Below are 21725 nucleotides of genomic sequence, written 5' to 3' on the forward strand. Positions count from 1 at the left end.
GGGAGTTGAAGGAGACACGATGGAAGTGTGTGGAATTAGGCATAGCATGAGAAAAGAAGGTTACCAACCCCCCATGAAACTAGAACTTGTCCATATCCAATGTATTTAGCAGGCATTGAAAAGGGTGTGGCGAAGGCGCCTGCCAGATCTCAATAGGCAGGGAGTTCCAAAGTGTAGATTCTGCCACGCTATACGATCAGGTTCTTACAAATGAGGAACGGATATTATGTGGCACTCGTAACAGGGCCAGATCAAAGCAGCCAAGTGGGCCCATATGGGATAAGGCGACCTCAAATGTAAACTGGTCCGAAGTTTTTCAGGGCCTTGTGTATATAAATAGTACCACCTTGAACTTGGCCTGAGCTTGTCCTCTTCATTTAAAAAGCTATCGCTTGTCTCCATTTTTCCTTTTCTTCCCCGAAGTCTGATTCTTAAGGACCCACCTTCCTGTTGAGTGATCTTGCTTGCTCCCCCTCCACTTTCTCTTCCCAGGAGAGGCCGGGCTTGGGAAGTCCACCCTGGTGAACAGCCTTTTCCTCACGGACCTGTACAAAGACCGCAAACTCTTAAATGCTGAAGGTAGGTCAGTCGGTGGGAGTTCTGGACCAGCCTTTGCCCCTGTTCTGACACAGCGGAAGCACTAAACTGGGGAAGCAGGTGGGGATGTCGCTCTCAGGCCGCACAGGGGAATCTGGCTGGCTCCCAATGAAATAGTAAAATGCCTTCTACCAAATCAGGCTGTTGGGTTAATTTATTGGGTCTGTATTGTCCGCACTGACTGGCAGCAGCTCTCCAGAGTTTCAGGCAGGGAATCTCTCCCAGACTTACCTAGGAGGATGCCAATGAGAGTGGAAGCTGGGAGCTCCTGCATGCCAAGCATATGCTCTGCCACTGAGCTATGGCTTTTCCTTTAAGACACAGCAACATATATCAAGCCACCTATCTCAGTATTGTAGACACTGACTGGCAGCAGGGTCTCTTGCAGGACGCACTCCCAGCCCTACCTGGGGTGCAACCTGGGACCTTCTGGATGCAAAGCAGGTGCCCTAAACCTGAGCGGCAGGCCTTTCTGGGCTCAGCAGACCCCTGCAAGGCAGTTCTCATGGAGGTCACGCCAGCCAGCGGCTGCTATTTGTAACAGTTAAAGTTAAACCCTCCATGTTTAGGAATAGTCTACCTCCAATACTTAGATGCTGGTGATGAAGCAGTGAGGAGGATGGGATGGCCACTGCTTCTTATACCCAGAAAGTTGACCTGGTTGGACATATCCTGCCCTGATTTGTTGGTTATGTTCTTGGCTGAGAGGGATTCTCAGGGTTTGAGGGCGAGGTATCCTCTCCCACTCCCTCTGGGCCCCCTCCTCAACCCCCCCCCACCGTGTTCTGAACTCCTTCCTTCCGTCTTCCCCACGGCCAGAACGGATCCTCCAGACGGTGGAGATCACCAAGCATGTGGTGGACATCGAGGAGAAGGGCGTCAAACTGCGCCTGACCATCGTGGACACGCCAGGCTTTGGAGATGCCTTGAACAACACAGAGTGGTACGGCCACCTCCCAGGGGGTGGGGGTGGGGGCAGAAGAGAAGCAGAGAGGAATTAGCCCTGGCAGCTTCGCAGCAGAGCCGCTTGGAGGGAATCCCATTAAGCCATTGACCTTTGGGTGGGGGCCAAGGAGGGATAAAAATAGTATATGGGAGACAAAGTCTAGCTGGCTGTGGGGCAGGTAAATCCCATGAGAGCAGGATCCAGCTGAGAGCTGCCAGTGAAACTGGTTCATCTAGGGCCTGGATATTATTATTATTATTATTATTATTATTATTATTATTATTATTATTATTACAGTCGTACCTTGGATCCCAAACCCCTTGGTACTCGGATGTTTTGGCTCCCTAACACCGCAAACCCAGAAGTGAGTGTTCCAGTTTGCGAATGTTCTTTGAAACCCGAACATCTGACAGGGCTTCCGCGGCTTCTGATTGGCTGCAGGAGCTTCCTGCAGCCAATCAGAAGCCGTGTTTTGGTTTCCAAACGTTTAGGAAGTTGAACGGACTTCTGGAATGCATTCTGTTCGACTTCCAAGGTATGACTGTATTATTATTATTTTTATTAGCAGCTAAATAACTATTAAATTTGTATACTGCCCTATACCCACAAGTATCAGGGTGGTTACAACATAAAATCGCAATAGAAAAACACAAACTACATCATAAAAATAAAAGCCCAATAAACTCCCCTCCCCAACACATTTTAAAAGGGCATTGGATGTTTTTGTCTGGCACCTAAATGTGTATAATGAAAGCACCAGGCGAACCTCCCTGGGGAGAGCATCCCGTGAACGGGGAGCCACTGCAGAAAAGGCCCCGTTCTCGTGTTGCCACCCTCCAAACCCCTCGTGGAGGAGGCGCATGAAGAAGGGCCTCAGAAGATGATCTCGGGGTCTGGGTAGGTTCATATGGAAAGAGGTGGTCCTTGAGGTATTGCGGTCCGGAGCTGTTTAAGGCTTTATAGGTCAAAACCAGCACTTTGAATTGGGCCTGGAGCTAATTGGTAGCCAGTCCAGCCGGACCAGAATCGGTGTAATATGCCTCTCAACCTAACCAACCTCATAGGGTTGTTGTGGGGATTAAATGAGGAGCGAGAGAGAGTTACGTACCCCACCTTGAGCTCATTGGAAAGAAAAAGGTGAGATGTAAATCTAAATTATGAATATAAATATAAATTATGAATATAAATATAAAATAGGAAATACTAAGCTTTCCTTTTTCACCAGGCCTTTAGCTTTTAATTATCTAAATGTTTTAATCTAGTTTTTCAAAACGCAGTTGTCTTTTAGATTCCCCCCCAAAAAAATGTTTATTAATTTTTCCAGATAATCAAACAACAAAAACAAAAAATTCTACATTATATCTTATATTCACCCATCTCAAATCATTTCGCTCTGCCGAGCTGCGACTTCCCTCCCTCCCGTCATTCGGCTTTATTTCTCACTCTTATCTCGCAGTTCCTTTTTACCCACATGCTTAAAACCAGTTCGTAGGATTTATTTGAGTCCTGCAAGTGTCTTTAAACTTAGAATCATAGAATCATAGAATCATAGAATCATAGAGTTGGAAGAGACCACAAGGGCCATCCAGTCCAACCCCCTGCCAAGCAGGAAACACCATCAAAGCATTCCTGACAGATGGCTGTCAAGCCTCTGCTTAAAGACCTCCAAAGAAGGAGACTCCACCACACTCCTTGGCAGCAAATTCCACTGCCGAACAGCTCTTACTGTCAGGAAGTTCTTCCTAATGTTTACGTGGAATTTTCTTTCTTGTAGTTTGAATCCGTTGCTCCGTGTCCGCTTCTCTGAAGCAGCAGAAAACAACCGTTCTCCCTCCTCTATATGACATCCTTTTATATATTTGAACATGGTTATCATATCACCCCTTAACCTTCTCTTCTCCAGGCTAAACATACCCAGCTCCCTAAGCCGTTCCTCATAAGGCATCGTTTCCAGGCCTTCTACAGTTCTTCTCTATATAGTCAATAAATTTACTCCATTCCCTTTGGAACTTTGTCTCTTCCTGCTTACGGATCCCGCAGGTCAACTTTGCTAACTCTGCATAGTCAATCATCTTCGTCTGCCACTCCTCAATCGTCGGTATATCTTATAATTTCCATTTTTGGGCTAATAAAGTCCTCGCCGCGGTTGTAGCATACATAAATAATCTCTGATCTCCTCTTGCTATTTCCTCTCCCATCAATCCCAATAGAAAAGCTTCAGTTTTTTGGGGGAAAGTATACTTAAACATTTTTTAGATTTTTTTTTAATGTTGCTTTTAAGGTCTGCTTGTGTTGCTCTGTTTAAAATAGTTGTAAACCGCTTTGAGTTGCTATGGTAAAAACAGACAAATAAAAGATTATAATAACAGTAGAGAAGCAAGTAAGCAAATAAACAAAGAAACGAACAAATAAATAAATAAATAAATACAGAAGCCATGGCAGATGTCTTGCCTAGACTCTGATTAGGTATGGGGCTTGGGGAACTCAGGATATTTACTCAGACCTTTTGTGGGTGCCATGGGAAACGCTGGTGGGCACACTAGTGCCCGTGGGCACCATATTGGTGATTCTTTGCTCTCTAAAGCCTGCCCAATTCCCTCTGCAGCTGGAAGCCGGTGGCTGACTATGTAGACCAGCAGTTTGAACAGTACTTCCGGGACGAGAGCGGCCTGAACCGGAAGAACATCCTGGACAACCGCGTCCACTGCTGCCTCTACTTCATCTCGCCCTTTGGCCATGGGTACGAACTGAGTCTGACCTGCCTGGGCATGGGATGGTTGCAGAACTCAACTAAAAATTGGGCAGATGAGAAGCTGAAACTGACGGATATGTCCCAAATTGCTGCAAGACGTCCAAACCTCCCAATGCAAGCCATGCGGGGTTGGACTAGATGAACCTTGGGGTCCCTTCCAGCTTTGCAATTCTATAATTCAATGAAATAATTTGAATAGAAAGACGAAACTTGGTGATGTTGCAAAAATAAACAGCTAAGACCTCAGTGTGCATCTTGGACCACATCACCTGGGCTCATTATGCAGCAAAGAAAATACAATTTTGAAGTTTTCCTTACTGTGTTTTGAAAATATTAAAAAGTAAAGGTAAAGGGACCCCTGACCATTAGGTCCAGTTGTGACCGACTCTGGAGTTGCGCGCTCATCTCGCATTATTGGCCGGGGGAGCCGGCGTATAGCTTCCAGGTCATGTGGCCAGCATGACAAAGCCGCTTCTGGAAAACCAGAGCAGCACATGGAAACGCCGTTTACCTTCCCGCTGTAGCGGTTCCTATTTATCTACTTGCGTTTTGATGTGCTTTCGAACTGCTAGGTTGGCAGGAGCTGGGACCGAGCAACGGGAGCTCACCCCGTCACAGGGATTTGAACCGCCGACCTTCTGATCAGCAAGCCCTAGGCTTAGTGGTTTAACCACAGCACCACCTGGGTCCCTTTTGAAAATATTATAAACCACTTAATAAAAAAACTAAACAGAAAATAAGCCTAGGAGCACAGGAAGCTGCTTTATACTGAGTCTGACCATTGGCCTGCCTTGCTCAGTGCTGTCTACACTAACTGGCAGCAGCTCTCCAGGATTATCAGGCAGGCGTCTGTCTCCCAAGCTCTACCACTGAGGCCTTCCCCTAAAAACAAAGATTCTAGTCTTTATGGTTAAAAAGAGAGAGCTGGATTAATTAGAAAGCTGCCTTACGCTAGTCAGACCATTGGCGGCTCTTGTTCAGTTTTGTCTACCCTGACTAGCAGCAGCTCTCCAGAGATTCAGGTAGGCGTGTCTCCAAACCCTTACCTGGAGATGCCATTGGAGAATGAATCTGGGATGTTGCTCTGCCACTGAGTCTTCCCCAAGCAGTGTGTGTGTGTGAGTGTGTGTGCGCTGTACACTTGAGACTTGCACTGTCTCCTTGGCAGGCTGCGGCCTCTGGATGTCGAGTTCATGAAGGCTCTCCACCAGCGGGTCAACATTGTTCCAGTTCTAGCCAAAGCGGACACTCTCATGCCTTCCGAGGTCGAGCGGATGAAGAATAAGGTGAGGAATTGGGAGCGGGGAGGGGAGATGAGGGCCTTCCTGGTGGCCCTGGCTACTTTCCTGGGCAGTGGGAAGTCCAGGGAGAAGTGCCTTTGTCCCAGGATATCTGTTGTGACCTGAGATCCTCTCACGCCTGGCAGAGGAGCATCCGAAGAGCCTCGTGGCTACTGTCGGGCCAAAGGGAGTCCATCTGCTCCAGCAACCTGTTCTCACAGCGGCCAACCAGATGCAGTGGGTACTAGATCACCCTTCGGGTTCCTTCCAACTCTACAGTTCTAGGATTCTGGTTACCCCATGCACACCCACTCAGTTGATGGAACTGGCGCTGTTACAGATGCCACGTAATACACGTTCTGCATTTGTTAGAACCCGGATTGAGTCGTGTGGCACCTACACTTTGGAACTCCCTGCCTCTTGATATCAGGCAAAGCGCCTTCACTGCCCTCTTTTCGGCACCTGCTAAAATTTTTGTTTAGTCAAGCCTACCAAAATGCTTAGAAAGCTGAAGCGAGTTAGAGTCTATTGTTATTTTAACTTTACAAATGTCTTAGATGGTTATTGCTAGTTTTTCTTATTGGCAATTTTATTTTTTTAAATCTTTTTTTTGGGGGGGGTAAAGTGCTTTGAAGTTTGTTTGCTCTTTACAATTGAGCTGTGTATAAATTTTAAGTTCCTCTTCTTCAGATCCGCGATGAAATTGATCAGTTTGGGATCCGCATCTACCAGTTTCCTGAATGTGATTCGGATGAAGATGACGATTTCAAGCTTCAGGATCAAGCCCTCAAGGTGAGGGGGAGGATATATTTTGTGAAAAAAAATATGTGTTGAAATGCCTGTTTAAATACATTGTACGTGTGTGTGTGTGTGTGTGTGTGTGAAAATGTAAGAACATTGGAATTCAGCTTTCTATGGTGTTAAACCACTGGCCCATCTAGCTCAGTATTCTTTGCACTGACTGGCAGCAGCTTCTCCAGGGTTTCAGATTTCAGCCTTACCTGTAGATGCCACTGGGGATTGAACCTGAGACCTTCTGCATGCCAAGCAGATGCTCTGCCACTGAGCTACACCCCGTGACCACTTAGAATTCCTTTAAGGTGGAAATGGGGAGCCAGGGGTGGTATAGCGGTTAGAGTGTTGCACTAGAACCCGAGAGAGCAGGGTTCGAATCCCACTCATCCCTGAAGCTCTCTGGGTGACTTTGGGCCAGTCACTGCCTCTCAGATTAACCAACCTCACAGGGTTGTTGTGTAGATTAAATGAAGAGGTGCAGGGGACTCATATATGCTACCTTGAACTCCTTAAAGGTGGAATATAAATATATGGAGCAGATTTATAAATGAATCCTTTTCAAAGTGACACAGGCCAGAAACCTCCTGAGCCATCCCTTCCCTGTTTCTGTGCTCCTAATATTTTGCAAACAGCCACTTGTGTTCTTTGCAATGCCATGAGGCCCTGACTGCCCCTGTCCTCTTCCAGGAGAGCATCCCTTTTGCCGTCATTGGGAGCAACACGGTGGTGGAGACCAAAGGCCGGCGGATCCGTGGGAGGCTGTATCCATGGGGCATCGTGGAAGGTAACCAACAGAGCCCTTCCTAGATTGTGCTGGTTTTGCTGTGCCTGCAAGGAAAGCCACTTATCTCGAATTTGGAGGCAAGAGGTAGCATTGCATAGTGGTTAGAGTGCCGGTCTAGGACCTGGGGGACCAAATCCCCACCACTCAGCCATGAATCTTACTAGGTGACCTTGAGCTCAGCCACTGCCTCTCAGTCTAACCTACCTCTCAGGGTTGTTGTAGGGAGAAAATGGGGGGGGGAGTATGTCCGTCACCTTGAGCTCCCTGCAGGAAAAGGTGAGATATAAATGCAATCAATCAATCAAACGTTTGACTTTCCATGATGCCCAAACTAGGCCAGAGCTTGCTCTCAAGAGAGGCAGTGTGATGTATTGATTAGAGTGTTTGACTAGGACCTGGGAGAGACCAGGGTTCAAATCCCCACTTGACCATAGAGCTCACTGGGTGACCTTGGGCCAGTCACTTACTCTCAGTCTAACCTACCTCACAGGGTTGAGGTGAGGATAAAACGTGAAGGAGGTGAACCATGTTTGCCACCTTGAGCTTCTTCATCTGAGACCTTTATTCATGTGCCTCCTTCATAACAGGTCCAGAGGGCGGCAACACGAGAACAGGCCTTTTCTGTGGTGGCTCCCCAATGGAATGTTCTCCCCGGGGAGGCTGGCCTGGCGCCTTCATTACCTATCTTTAGGCACCAGACAAAAACATTCCTCTCTTCTCATCCCTTTGTTTAGTTAGCCTTTTAAACTGTTGGTGGGCGGTCATTGTTTTAGTTTGTTATTATGGTATGCATTTTTGTGTTTTTATTCTGAATGGCCCTTCATCTTCGGATGAAGAGCAGTATAGAAATTTTTGTAGCAGTAATTGTAGTAACAACAGCAGCAGCAGCAGCAACAAATTGCTTAGCGGGCCCATGCAGGAAGCAGAGCAAAGCCAGCCCAAAACTGATCACAGATTGAATTAATGACCAGTTACAGGGGCTTGAAATAATTAATTTTGGCAGTGGGATGTCTTACCTTTGCAAGCGATGGGGTAGAAGTCCCAGAAAGATTTGGTGCCTCTAAACCAGGCCCCCCCAAACTTCGGCCCTCCAGATGTTTTGGAACTACAATTCCCATCATCCCTGACCACTGGTCCTGTTAGCTAGGGATGATGGGAGTTGTAGTCCCAAAACATCTGGAGGGCCGACTTTGGGGGTGCCTGCTCTAAACCCTGCTCCCTGAGTGCTGAACTAGGTATTAAGAGGAACGCATGGCTTGTGTGCAGATAGAGGAATAGCCTCGCATCTCTCTGGTAACAACTAGAGGAAAAAGGCATGTGACCTAATGTTGCCCCGCCTCTATCTATCCCCCCTCCCCAAGTATCAGCCCATGAATGATATGACATCACACCATGTCCTTTTATAATGCCTGCTCTGGCCCTGAACAATTGGATCTGGAAGCTGGAATGTAAGAAAAGCCCTCCTGGGCCCGGCAAGGGGTCCAGTATCCCGTTCTCACAGTGGCTGACCTTTGTGAGAAACCTGCATGCAGGATTCGAACACAAGAGCCCTCCCCCCTCCTGTGGCTTCCAGGAAATGGAGCGTCATGGCTAATAGCCACACAATAACCAGACTTCTCTGTCCTCCATGAATTTGTACAATCCCCCCCCCAACACACTTTTAAAGGCGTCTTAATTTGCATCATCACAGGGAGGCAGGTGGCGCTGTGGGTTAAACCACAGAGCCTAGGGCTTGCTGATCAGAAGGTCGGCGGTTCGAATCCCTGCAATGGGGTGAGCTCCCGTTGCTTGGTCCCAGCTCCTGCCCACCTAGCAGTTCGAAAGCACATCAAAGTGCAAGTAGATAAATAGGTACCGCTCCGGTGGGAAGGTAAACAGCGTTTTCGTGTGCTGCTCTGCTTCGCCAGAAGCGGCTTTGTCATGCTGGCCACATGACCTGGAAGCTGTACGCCGGCTCCCTCGGCCAATAACACGAGATGAGCGCCGCAACCCCAGAGTCGGTCACGACTGGACCTAATGGTCAGGGGTCCCTTTACCTTTACTTCAATTTGCACCATCACCATGTCATGTGGTGGGGAGTTCCACCCGCTCATGCTGCCTTCTCCCACACAGTGGAGAACCCTCTGCACTGCGACTTTGTCAAGCTGCGGACCATGCTGGTGAGGACCCACATGCAGGACCTGAAGGACGTGACGCGGGAGACCCACTACGAGAACTACCGGGCGCAGTGCATCCAAAGCATGACCAGGATGGTGGTCAAAGAGAGGAATCGCAAGTAAGCCCGTGTGCGCTCGCGCGTCTTATCTGGGGCAGGTGCGATCGATCAGGGAGTGGGGAGGATATGCCCCCCCCCTCTGGGACGGAGCGCGGCTCCCCCTCCCTGACCTCAATAACATGCTCTTGCCCCCCTCCACCCTAATAACAGGCTTCAGGCGGAGAGATGGACAGGGCCCCCAGCTGGGGCGAGGGTGTAAGACAGAGAGAGAGAGAGAAGGATTCTGCAGGAAGGTTAGCGCTGCCTACGATTCCAAGATCATTATCTCTTCTTTTTTTATTAAAAAAACCAAAAAACATTATTGTTTTAGCCCCCGCCCCCCAAAGCAGGACTTGAGTTTATTAAAACCACAGCAGGCCACCATTTTGCAACTGAAATAAATTATTGCACAATTGAAATCCGTTGGTTTATTTGGAGCATTTTTTTAAAAGAAACTGCGTGCCCCCCACCCCTTTTCTCTTAAAGGGTTACAAAAACACACACACAACCCCCCCCCCCAACAACTTGGGACCAGTTTACTTGCAGGATCACCTTACCCCTTATACACCCACTTGATTGCTTAGTTCTGCGGAAATAGCTTATAATGCCTGTTCTGCACTTTGGAACTCCCCGCCTCGTGACTTAAGGCAGGCGCTTTTGCTGTACTCTTTCTGGTGCCTGCTAAAAACATTTCCGTTTAGGCAAGCCTACCCAGGCACACAGAACATTGATGTGTGCTTTCTTCTGGTTTTCAGCTTGTTGATTTATTTTTCAATACAGTGGTACCTCTGGTTGTGAACGGGATCCGTTCCAGAGGCCTGTTTGCAATGTGAAAAGCCCCCAACCTGAAGCGCCGTATCTGTGCAGGTGCACGGTGTAATTGAAAAAACCTCTGCATTTCTGTTTCACAGGGTGCGAAAGAAGGGCTTTGCAACTTGCCTGGCAGAGAATCCGCACGCCTTGTGCCTGTCCTGGGCAACAGCCGCCCAGCCATGACTCCTGAGCCTCCCCTGATCTGTCAAAACAAAGGGGGAACAGAGCAGGAGATCGGGGAAGGCTCGGGAGTCACGGGCAGGCGGCGCACCGTTGCCCAGTTTTTTAAAAAAACTCTGCGCATTTATGTTTCACAGGGCGCAAAAGAAGGGCTTTGCACCTTTATACAATATGTATGTGTGCTTGGGCCCAGGGTCTTTTGCCTACCACTACTGACTCCCTGTTGCTACTCAGCTTCAAAAAAAAAAAAAGTGTCCCCAGATTCATTGAAAAAAATCTGGTAACCATACTCTATTAATTTGTCTAATCCTCTCTTAAAACCATTCCGGTTGGTGGCCATCACTGCCTCCTGTGGGAGGGAGTTCCACAGTCTATGTGCTGCGTGAGTTTTAGTCCAGAACATCTGGTTGGTGCCAGGTTGGAGAAGGTCATCTGAGGGACTCCCCAGCATGAGTTTACTTTGATTAATTCCAACTGGTAGATTGAATTCCAGCTCCCCCTAGTGGCTTTCTTTGCCTCTTTGGTCTGTAGCCTGTCAGTCTCTGAATCTCATATGCCCACCCTCTCCTTCTATACCAGGAGCATGTACAGTCCACCTACCTTGCTGCTACCTAAGTCCTTCCTCAACTCCTTAATGCATTCTTTTCCACATGCCTCTCTCTCAGGTCTTGCCCCGAACTCTCGTGATTCCCTGATCTCCACGCTTCTTAGCCCACGACCCTTTTCCTTCCCTCGGGCTGCTAGCTTCTTACCCCGTTCTGGATCTCCTCTGCTCTTAGCTGCCTTCCTCTTCTGCCCCCTTCTGCTTGCATTCAATCCCCATCTAAACTGACCTCTCGCTTTCTCCCCAAGAGTTGCAGTTTGCCAACATTCCGTGACTGCCCCTTTGCTCCCTGGAGTTGGAATTCCTGTCACTCGGCCAAAGGGGAGGGGAACACACACACAACCACACAGAGAGGTGTACCTAGGGGTTGGCGAAGCCAGACCCTGCCGGGGACGTAGACTGAACAAGTGGGGGCTGACAAAAATCACCTACCAGACTAGGGAGTGTATGGCATGTGTGGCCACACCCTCGTCACTGTTATGGCGAGTTCATTTCCAGGAGAAGCCTCCCGTCCATCTTGCACTGCGGCATGAAGGCATGCAATTTTTTCCTCCCTTCTGCCCTGCCCTCACTCTGGACACTTTGAGTACTAGGGCTGTGTAAAATGTAGTACAGTGGTACCTCAGTTCTCGAACGTAATCCGTTCCGGAAGACCATTCGACTTCTGAGACATTTGAAAACCAAGGCGCAAAGGGCTGGCTGCAAGTTCAATTGGAAAAATCGAAAAACATGCAGCAGAAGCCATTCGACTTCAGAGGCACGTTCGAAAATGGAAGCAATTACTTCCGGGTTTTTGGCATTCGAAAACCAAAACGTTTGGCTTCCAAGACGCTCGAAAACTGAGGCACCATTGCAATTTCTAATGTGGCAATTGCAATAAAGTGTTTTTTCTGATAGTGGGTGCTGATACAACTCCTTACCAAGGGCCCAGGGGACCCTAAGTTCGCCTCTATGTGCATCACACCCAAACCATAAGCTCTGCCTACACAACCCATGGTTTGGCCTTTCCGTTGTCTAGGGTATTATTCTGCACTCCCCTCCCTCTGTCTGCATCATCAGCTATGAGCCCCCCACAAAATATCAAGGGGCAAGACCAACATAATGGGAAACATAGAATTGTAGAGTTGGAAGGGATCCCAAGGGTCATCTAGCCCAACCCCCTGCAATGTCTCCGCCGCCTTCTGCCTCGGTTTCCCTGATGGTGAATCTAAGCCTAGTGTTTCAATTCCCTTGTTCTGCTTGCCGCCATCTTTTTGGGGGAACCAAGGAGGGACTCCTCATCTTTGAGACTCTGCTGCAGCGACTGTTCTATGGAGTGAGCGACCGAGGTCCCCTTTCCCGGCCGAAGATCCGCACAGCGTTTCCCACCCGCCCCACACCCTGGGGCTGCGTCACCAACTTCCTCCTCCTCCTCCTCCTCCTCTCTCTTTCTCTCTCTCCTGGAGACCTGTGTTTTGTCTGGCGTCCGTGCATTTTTACATAAATTATTTTCTTTCTAACCCATCCTTGTCTCGGCCCCTTGCATTGTGTCTGTGGGAAAGCAAAAGGGCTTTTTTTTGGGGGGGGAGCACGGAACTATTGACCCAAAAGGGTCATCTGCCCTCGTGCCCCACACTTGGCAAAGGGGTGTTGTTGTCGTAAGCATAAGTAACAATGCCTGCAGGTGGGGAGGGGGTGAGAGGGGGGATTGAGGGAGGACTTGTTCGTTAACAGGACAGAAAACAACAATATAGGATGTGGTTTGGGGTCAGCTCTGTTGAAGCGGGTGGGAGCTTCACAAGCAAAGGAGAATTGGGCCGTAAAGACATCAAGGGAAGGTCACTGCTGTTGGGTGAGACCAGCTTTGCCTCTGGCCCCACCCACTTCCTGCCTTTGGCCCCGCCTACCTCTGCCACGCAACCCCAGAAGGTTGCCAGTGCAAGCTGTAAATCATGTGATGTCAGAGCCGACTCACCTATTAGGCAGGGTGAAGCCTCTGCCTCAGGCAGCAGAAACCCCCAGGCGGCATGCCCACAGATGCCCTGCCTGCTCCACCACCGCCTCCTCCAACGACAGAGAAGCAATACCGCCATGAGCACCAATTTGGGGGCAAGGTGGTGCCCATTTGGTTGAGATCTTGCCCGAAATCAGTGCAATCTTGCCCAGGATCAGCGCTGGTGGTGGTGACACTTCTCCACCAATGGTGGATGTGGCGGTGGCAGAAGGAATTCAGTGGGGGCAGCGGCGGCAGGGCAAAGTACTTCCTACTTCACCTCCAGAAGAGAAACGGGATGCATCGCCTCTGCGTCAGGCAATGATTGCAGGGACTTCAAAGCACTTTTCAGGGCTTGGAAAGCGCTTTGATGGCCCGCTAATCGGCTGAGGCTGGATGCGACTGCCTGTCCCCTGGCAGAATCGTGGAATTGTAGGGTTGGAAGGGACCCCACCCCCAAGGAGTCTTCTAGCATAACCCTCTGCAATGCAGGAGTCACAGCTAAAGAATCCCTGAGAGATGGCCATCCAAACACTGCTTAAAAGTCATCACGTGACAGCCCTTTAAACGTAGGGCATGGCTTGTGGGCAACGGCCTCGTGGGCCAAACAGGGACCCTTGTTAGGCCCAATTTGGCTCATGGGTTGGAGGTTTCCGACCCCTGAAGTAGATTCTCACCCAGCAAGGGTTGTCGAAGCAGATTCTTGAGTGTCATATTGCCATCACTGGACAACTGGAGAAGTCATAGCACAAGGATTTTTTTTGGGGGGGGGAGGGGTACATGGGAGATAGGGAAGCCCGTTTCATGGATTTGCCCTCCACCTCACTAAGTTTGCTGTGCGGAGGAAGGGGGGGCATTGATACACTGCACAGCCTGGCTTTTGACGGAGTGCATCAGAACAGGATCATAGAATTGTAGACTTGGAAGGGACCCCCAAGGGCCATCTAGCCCAACCCCCTCCAGTGCTGGAACCATAGCTAAATAATCTTTGGCAGATGGCCGCCCATGACCCACTCCTCATTCCTCAAGGCCATGTGCCATGTTCTTCTTTCCCTCCACTCTAGTTACTCTCCAGGCTGGCCTCCCGATCATTGGAGAGTTTGGTTGGGGGATCAAGAACTGCACTGAATTTTCAAGTCAGCCTTGAAACGTTCAGAGGGCCTAGACGAGGCATAGGCAAACTCTGGCCCTCCAGATGTTTTGAGACTACAATTCCCATCATCCCTGACCACTGGTCCTGTTAGCTAGAGATGATGGGAATTGTAGTTCCAAAACATCTGGAGGGCCGGAGTTTGCCTATGCCTGCCCTAGACCAGGCACCCCCAAACTTCAGTCCTCCAGATGTTTTGGACTACAATTCCCATCTTCCCCGACCACTGGGTCCTGTTGGCTAGGGATCATGGGAGTTGTGGGCCAAAACATCTGGAGGGCCGCAGTTTGGGGATGCCTGATCTAGACTGTCACCAGATCCAGATGACTCTACGAAGCAGCATTGCATTTATCTATTTCAATTATCACATTTATACCTCACCTTTTCCTCCAAGGAACTCATGGTGGTGTACATGGTTCTCCTCATCATATGATGTGCACAACAATCTTGTGAGGCAGTCTAGTCTGAGAGAAGACAGAGACTGGCCCAAGGTCACCCAGTGGCCGAGTAGGGATTTGAATCCTGGTCTCTCCCAGGTCTGAGTCTGACTCCCTAACCACTGCACACACTGGCCCTCTTATAGCATCAGTATCCTTTATGGTGGTTGGCCGAGGTGCTCTGGGTCATCCCATATCTTCTGCTACTACCCTAAGAACCTTTTAGGGTGGGGACAAAGCAGGATTGTGGTACTGCATTCAGAGGCGAGAGGGAGTAGGAAGGGGCCTGTGGATGGAACATAGACTCACAGAATGACAGAGTCAGAAGGGACACACCCCAAGGGTCATCTAGTCCAACCCCCTGCAATGCAGGAATCACGGCTCAGGAAACACATCTCTCAGCAAGCTTGACATGGCACAGGGTTCCCACATGAACCAAGAACCAGCGCTTCTCCAAAGACCATTGTGCGTGATGGTACCTCTGGGGATGTGCCCTGACTTTTTGATGCTTCTCTCCATCACAGGAGCTTGTGACTGGGGATGAGGTAGAAGAAGTTGGAGAGAAATTGAATGGGAGGGACCCATATGCTTGGGAATGTCATGAGCCCCTGCTGACATTAAAAAAAAAACTTAATGGTATATTTTCACAAGCGTTTACTGCACAATACTCTGTTAATTCCCCTCTTCCAAATCCACTAATCTGCCTTTGCAACAGTATCTCTGCCCTTCGGCCACTTATCGAGCCACGGAAATATTATATAGAGAGCTTCGATTGAGACAGACGCACCCAGTATTGTCTACACTGACTGGCAGCAGCGTCTGTGGAGACTTTCAGAGGGGAAGCCTCTCCCAGCCCTGCCTGGAGAAACCAATTTGGAGGCCTGAACCTGGGACCCACTGAACGCCAAGCCAGGTGGTGTCCTTTCCAGAAGACAGTCCTTTATTTGGACTCAGACTACCTCACCAAAGAAAAAGCAGGATGGGGTGTCTGTAGCTGCACACCCACCGTGAGCTCCCTGTCAGCAGAACTTATCCTGCACTTCCATCTTTTGAAAGCCACCTATCTTAGAAGGTTCTTAGAAGACCCGCCTAGTCAAGCATCCTGTCTACACACTGGCAACAACAACTCTCTCCATGGCAGACTGGTAGCCATGATTGATAGCCTCCTCCTCCTCCATGAATCTGCCTAGTCTTCTTCTAAAGCCATCCAAGCTGGGGGCCATCGCTACATCTTGTGGGAGCGAGTTCCACAGTTCAACTTAGCCCACAGATGCTCAGTGACCTGGCTGGGCTTGCAGACCAGGAGACCAGGATTCCTGACCATTGGCCACACTGACTGGGGCTGATGGCAGACATGGACTGAGGGGAGCGCAACCACTTGGAGGGGGGTGGGGAGGTGCCACAACTATGATTCAGAATGGAGAGCACAAGGCGGAGGGGAGCCGAATTTTGGCATTGCGCAGGACGCTGCTGGAATTTGAGAGCCCCAAGGTCTGCTACTGCTGTTGGGAGTTGTAGCCCAGCCAGATCTGGACGGGACAGGGGCGGGGGACGGGACGACCTCTTGTATCTCTAGATGCTCCTTAAGAACATCCCTTGTTGGATCAGACCGACAGAGGAGGAAAGTCCTTCTTTGCAAGAGCCCCAAGACTCTGGAATGAGTTCCCAGAGGAGGTTCAACACTCTGGTTCGCTGTGAAGGCTCAGAAAGTCCTACTTATTTAGGTAAGCTTTGCGGGGGGTGAAGAGCAATTTGAGAGCAACACTTTCCCCAAGAGCCTGACGCTGGGCTTCCCCCCCCCCCAAGGTGTTCCTCTCCATTTTAACTGTTGGGTGTCTTTGTGACAGCCTTGTAGGGTGGCAGTTAAGCGAGTAGATTTAAGGACCTCGGTGCAGGGTGGAGATGGAGCAGAAGTGTTAGTAGTTTAGGCATCTCTGAACAGCCGTGTCTTGCAGAGTCGGGGTGGTGGTGGGTGCAAACACATCTCTGGTGCTTTTGGCCTTGATGGCTTCTCTCTCTTTTTCTCTCTCTTTTAAAATAAATAAATAGCAAATTGACAAGAGAAAGTGGGACAGATTTCCCCATCCCGGCCATCCCTTCAACACCAGATGTGGAGACAGAGAAGCTGATCCGGGAGAAGGACGACGAGGTGAGTGGCAGGGTGGGTTACCTGCAGGTCAGAGATGAGAGCGAAAGAGAGGTGGGAGCCCAGTAGGGCTGGGAAGCGCCCCAAACAGACAAAGAACTCGCGGCCGCAGGAGGCAGTGGGGGCCACCAACTTTGCGGATCACACAAATTCATGGAGAGGGCTATCCCCAGCCGGAAGCAGCAGCAATGCCTCTGAATAGCACTTGGTGGAGGGGAGAGAGCTCTTGCGCTCAAGTCCTTGAGGGTTTCCCTTTGGGGCATCTGGTCAGCCCCTGTGGGTCTCGCCTGCTAGCCTGCAGGGCCCTCATCACTTAGTGGTAGCTCTTTCAACTGAGCTCATTCTTTTGGGATGCTGGACACTTAAGCGGCCGCCTAAAGTCACAAACTTGTCCGGCTAGTTCAGCAACCTCCTGCCTAAGATTGCAACCCTCACTGGGTACAGGACCCCCAAAATTGGGAGGTTCTCAGGGCATCATCCAGACTGACCCCGCCAAACCCTCGACAGTATGGGTGATTCTAGATTTAACCGCTCGGAGATTTCCTAAATTAAGAGCAGCCTAAATGTGAATTTGCTAACCACCAAAATAAATTGGCATGTCTTCCTCTAATTTCCCCCCCCCCTTGTGGTTTATGGCTAGAGCCAGCCACATCAGAGGGAACAGAGCCACGATTTAAAAGACCCAGGCCCACTATCAAGGGTGGTGGTGGTGGTGCATAATGTTTGTGCCTTGCAATCCAACAAAAGGAACTCTCAGGTCTAATTCTCTCCCGCCCCCTTTTCAGTTACGCCGAATGCAGGACATGTTGCAGAAAATCCAGCGGCAGATGGAAGATGCCCACTAGCCCCCGACCCCTCAGATCCTGCAAAAACACCTTTGCTCCCCGCACCCCCCAGAGACACAAAATGTTTACATCTCAGCTGATCCATGTGCCCCTCCCCAGCGCTTGGCCCTGGCAATGCACCTTGCACCTTAAGCTAACGGCCATCCAATGCAATGATCATCCGCCTTATAATCGACACTCCACCCTGCTTCTAGATCGGATTTCCTAAGGAACGAGGAGCTCGCCCGGGCGCCAAAGATTCTGCCTGCGACTCTCCAGCATGTGAGAATGTTCTGCCTCTTGCTCTCCTGCCTGGCCTGAACCCTTTGGCAGCCATTGTGATAATGATTTGGGTGCAATTCACGTGCAATTCAAATACCTCCTTTTCCAGCTCCAGAAGAATTCAGCAAAATGGGATTTCCTGCTTCTAGCTGACGGCAGTGTGTATCCTCTGATCATTTGCCCAGCAAATCCCACCATGGCAACCTTAGCTTTTGCCCGTGTTCCTCTCTGCCTAGGCCAAGGCACCAGATTTTTTTTCTTTTTAATATGAGTCACTTTTCTGATCAAACATACCGTCTGCCCTCTCCGTTGCCGAAAACTTATGACGGGGCACATTATAGGTGAAATTACAAATTTGAAACTCAGATGCATTATCAAACTGCCTGTTTGAGAGATCAAATTTTATTTATTTCATAAAATTTATACATCACTTGATTGTAAAAACAAAAACCCACAACCACCTTCAAAGCAATTTACCAAAAAGATAGAACAATGAAATTCTCAATAAGAAGTGACAATGATAATTTAAGACTTTCGGAAACTTAAAGTAACAGTTGACGGAAAACAGATTAAAACTTGCACCGGCTTTCTAACATCTGGGTAGGACTGTTTAACCAAGAATGCTTTTAGCAGGAGCCAAAAAGAGTACAGTGGAAGTGCCTGCCTGATGTCAATAGGCAGGGAGTTCCAAAGTGTAGATGTTGCCGTGCTAAAAGTTGGAGTTCTTAAAAGGGCAGGATGAATATTGTGTGGCACCTGGAACAGTGCCAGTTCTCCTCATTGAAGCAGTCAAGTGGGCATAAATGGGGTAAGGTGATCTCATGGGGTTGTTTTAAAATTTGACTTTTTTTTTTGCTCTTAATATTTTTTTAAGTTAATTTGAAAGACTCTGGCTGGCAGCTGGTGCAAGGTCTCCAATTAAAATGAATGGGAGTTCAATATCTTTTTGCATCCAAGAACTCCTTGGTGGCTTTGTTCCTATGAATAAGAAATACATTTATTTTATATCCTTTGGGTGGGTGGGGGACACAACAACCCTCCCAGCCCCCATAATTGAGAAATGCTCAAAGCAAAACACGGAATTAAAAGAATTTTATTTTTTTTGCAAGTTAATTTATGGACAATTGGCCTGAGAAATTTACTTCTTCGTGTCATGAGGGTTTCTGGCACAAACTAGGAGAGCATCAGGGTGTGTTTTCTTACTCAGTCAAATACACTCGAACTGGAGCCAAATCGCAGATTGAACCTCTACTCTGTGGCCTAATTTGCCCAGAAATCTTCCAAGAGGTCTATAAACTTGAGCAACACCTTTTTCAGAGGCTGCTTCTGCATGCTGCGGGCATCCCTCGGAGCCGTGTTTGTGAGCCTGCTGCAAACCCCCATCTCTGCTGAGCATCCATGCGCCACGCTAAGCTTGAAGAGATCGAGTCAGTGAGCCAAGCTGCAAAATACCCCCGTCTCCAAACCGTACGTTCACCGTTCATGTGTAAAAAGGGGCTGGTGGTGAGAGATGGACTCAGGGCAGAGAGGTGCTGTCGAAGCCACCAGCTCCTCTGCACAGCCTTCTCCCTGGGGTTGTCAGAAAGGACCGTCAGAGAGCCGCTGGAATCCAAGCCCATTCCATGTGGAAGGTGGGGCAGATCTCCTGTTTCAAGAAATGACCTCCATGGGGAACGATCTGGAGAAGAAGCAGGGCAAACCCTGGTCTGGACGCACCCTCACAAAGTCTGCTTGCTTGGGTCCTGCATGCGCAGCTCAGTGTGGCTGGGCCTCCTAAAATATCTAGCCCCCCCTTTTTACATTAAATCAATGAGCCACCTCTACCTTTGCTGTTCTCTCTCCACCAACCACAGAGAAGGAAGAGACCTGAGCGGGTGGGCGGAAGCCCAAGGCACCTGCCTGTAGGTGCCAAATATCGGGGGGCCCTGTGCAGCCAAAGAATTGGGAGAACCTCACTTCATGTTGGAACATAAGGAACATTGAACATGCTCTGCCAGAGGCCCCTACAGGAAACCGCTGTGCAAAAGAGGTTTGCAAAGACTCCCTCATATTACCAGCATCTGGTCATCTGGGATAGGCTTCATCTGGCACTGGAGGCTCTATTCCTTGTTCGCACCATCAGAGATTCCTGCTAGCTGCCGTGGTGGCGATGCCTGAGTCCTCTTTGTTTTAAGCTGCCTGCATGACTGGCTGTTGCATCATCTGGAGTTGAGCCCAAATTCAGCCAGGGACTCCAAAATCGCTGCCACAATGGTCACCTTGTGCAGAAGCCTTTACATGAGGAAAGCCTATAAGACATCGTGTCTCACAACCACCGCAGGCCCTGGATTTTAGGCCACTTTTGCATCGAGCCACCAAACCCATAGATCAGGTTGCCAACTAACCAGGGAAGAAGCTACCCTGGCCCGCTCCTGTGCCTTCAACAGCACCTTGATTTGCACAAACTGGCAGCTGATGCTTTTCATGGCGTGGCAGGAAAATCCTCCCTCCAGCCCCGAGACCCATGTCTGCAGATCAACCTGCTATTAATGTACAGGAGAGCAGGGGCTGGTCGAAAAGTTGGCAACCCTAGCATAAGCTCGGCTTCAAAATACTCCCTTTTTACTCCTTAGGTTTCTTACTGCCTTTTTGTTATTCCTTTATTGTTTGATATATTTATTATTATTGTCAATTATGGTTTACTGTTGGTTATTAATTATTATTTCCCGCCCTCACCCAGGTTGAGAAAAGTTACATTTCCACATGTTCCTCTGCATGAGATGTTGGCAAAATGCCCTTTTCCATGTTACTCAGTTTTAGATATATTATTATTATTATTATTATTATTATTATTATTATTATTATTATTATTATTATTTTATTGCTGCAATTGGAGTGGTGGAGCATTGAGAAAGTTCTTTGGAAAACCGATTTACTTTTGAGATGGCAGCCCTTCTGTGGAGAGGTGACCCTCGGCCCCCAGATGTACAAACTCACACCTTTGTAGCATAGAATCTCAGAACAGAAGAATCCCTGGCTGTCAACCTCTGTTGAAAAACCTCTGAGGAAGAAGTCCACCATTTTGTCTAGGGTGGGGGCACCAGGTTGGCAAATGATGCCTTAACACCCCCTGCCTCAACCTCTTTATTTTGGGGAGCTGTGAAGGAGGCTTGTGTTGTGGTGGAAAGGAATGATTGTTTCTGGTTTTGCTTCTTTATTTTCCAAAACTTGCTATTTTCTTACCAAAAACAGAGAGGGTCTATATCTTTGCACGGTTGTACCAAGAAAAGAGAAGGAAAGCTTTATTTATTTAAAAGCTGTAAAAAATAATAATTATAGGTTTATACATTCAAATTGCTCCAGTTGAAATATTTTTTATCCTGCTAATAAATGTAGCTGATTTCCATGAGTTTGTTGGGGCCTCCTCCTGATTTGGGTCTGAAGCGTGGGTCTGTGTACTGCTATGATAGCTCAGTTGGTAGAGCATTTGACTCTCAGCGTTGTGGGTTTGAGCCCCACGTTGGGCAAAATATTCCTGCATTGCAGGGGGGTTGGACTGGATGACCCTCGTGGTCCCTTCCAAATCTAAAATTCTGTGATTCTTTGAGTGCAGCATAAGGAGTCAGCACGTGGACTGCATTGCTCCGTGGCAATATCACAACGGCAATATACAAATATACAGCGCGTTCGTGATCGGAATGCTGTGCACAGTTCTGGTCGCCTCACCTCAAAAAGGAGATTGCAGAATTGGAAAAGGTTCAGAATAGGACAATGAAGAGGATCAAGGGGATGGAGTTGACTCCCGTATGAGGAATGCTTGCAGTGTTTGGGTTTGTTTTTTACTTTAAAGAAATAGATATTTTTTCTGTCTCCCTCTCGTAACACTAGAACTTGTCGGCATCTGAATGCTGGATGACTAAGAACAGATAA

General features: G+C 48.8%; 1 protein-coding gene across 6 annotated transcripts in view; it reads left to right on the forward strand.

Annotated features, from left to right (window-relative positions):
* SEPTIN4 (septin 4) overlaps nt 1–19637 on the forward strand; it is a 34510-nt gene extending 14873 nt beyond the window's left edge. For 2 of the 6 annotated variants that reach the window (XM_060283105.2, XM_088657619.1), the window contains exons 4-12: nt 493–579; nt 1417–1540; nt 4149–4283; nt 5464–5581; nt 6266–6367; nt 7058–7154; nt 9267–9429; nt 16614–16713; nt 17496–19637. In XM_060283105.2, the coding sequence (XP_060139088.2) occupies nt 493–579; nt 1417–1540; nt 4149–4283; nt 5464–5581; nt 6266–6367; nt 7058–7154; nt 9267–9429; nt 16614–16713; nt 17496–17555 (986 nt within the window). In that variant the 3' untranslated portion in view covers nt 17556–19637. Of the gene's footprint in view, nt 1–492; nt 580–1416; nt 1541–4148; nt 4284–5463; nt 5582–6265; nt 6368–7057; nt 7155–9266; nt 9430–9579; nt 9828–12272; nt 12508–16613; nt 16714–17495 lie in introns of those variants that run through there. The other 4 variants (XM_088657623.1, XM_088657621.1, XM_088657622.1 and 1 more) reach the window with 2 other exon arrangements.
* Nucleotides 19638–21725: the final 2088 nt, after the last annotated feature.

The sequence above is a fragment of the Zootoca vivipara genome, chromosome 14, assembly GCF_965207765.1.
Source record: "Zootoca vivipara chromosome 14, rZooViv2.hap1.1, whole genome shotgun sequence".
NCBI lineage: Eukaryota > Metazoa > Chordata > Lepidosauria > Squamata > Lacertidae > Zootoca > Zootoca vivipara.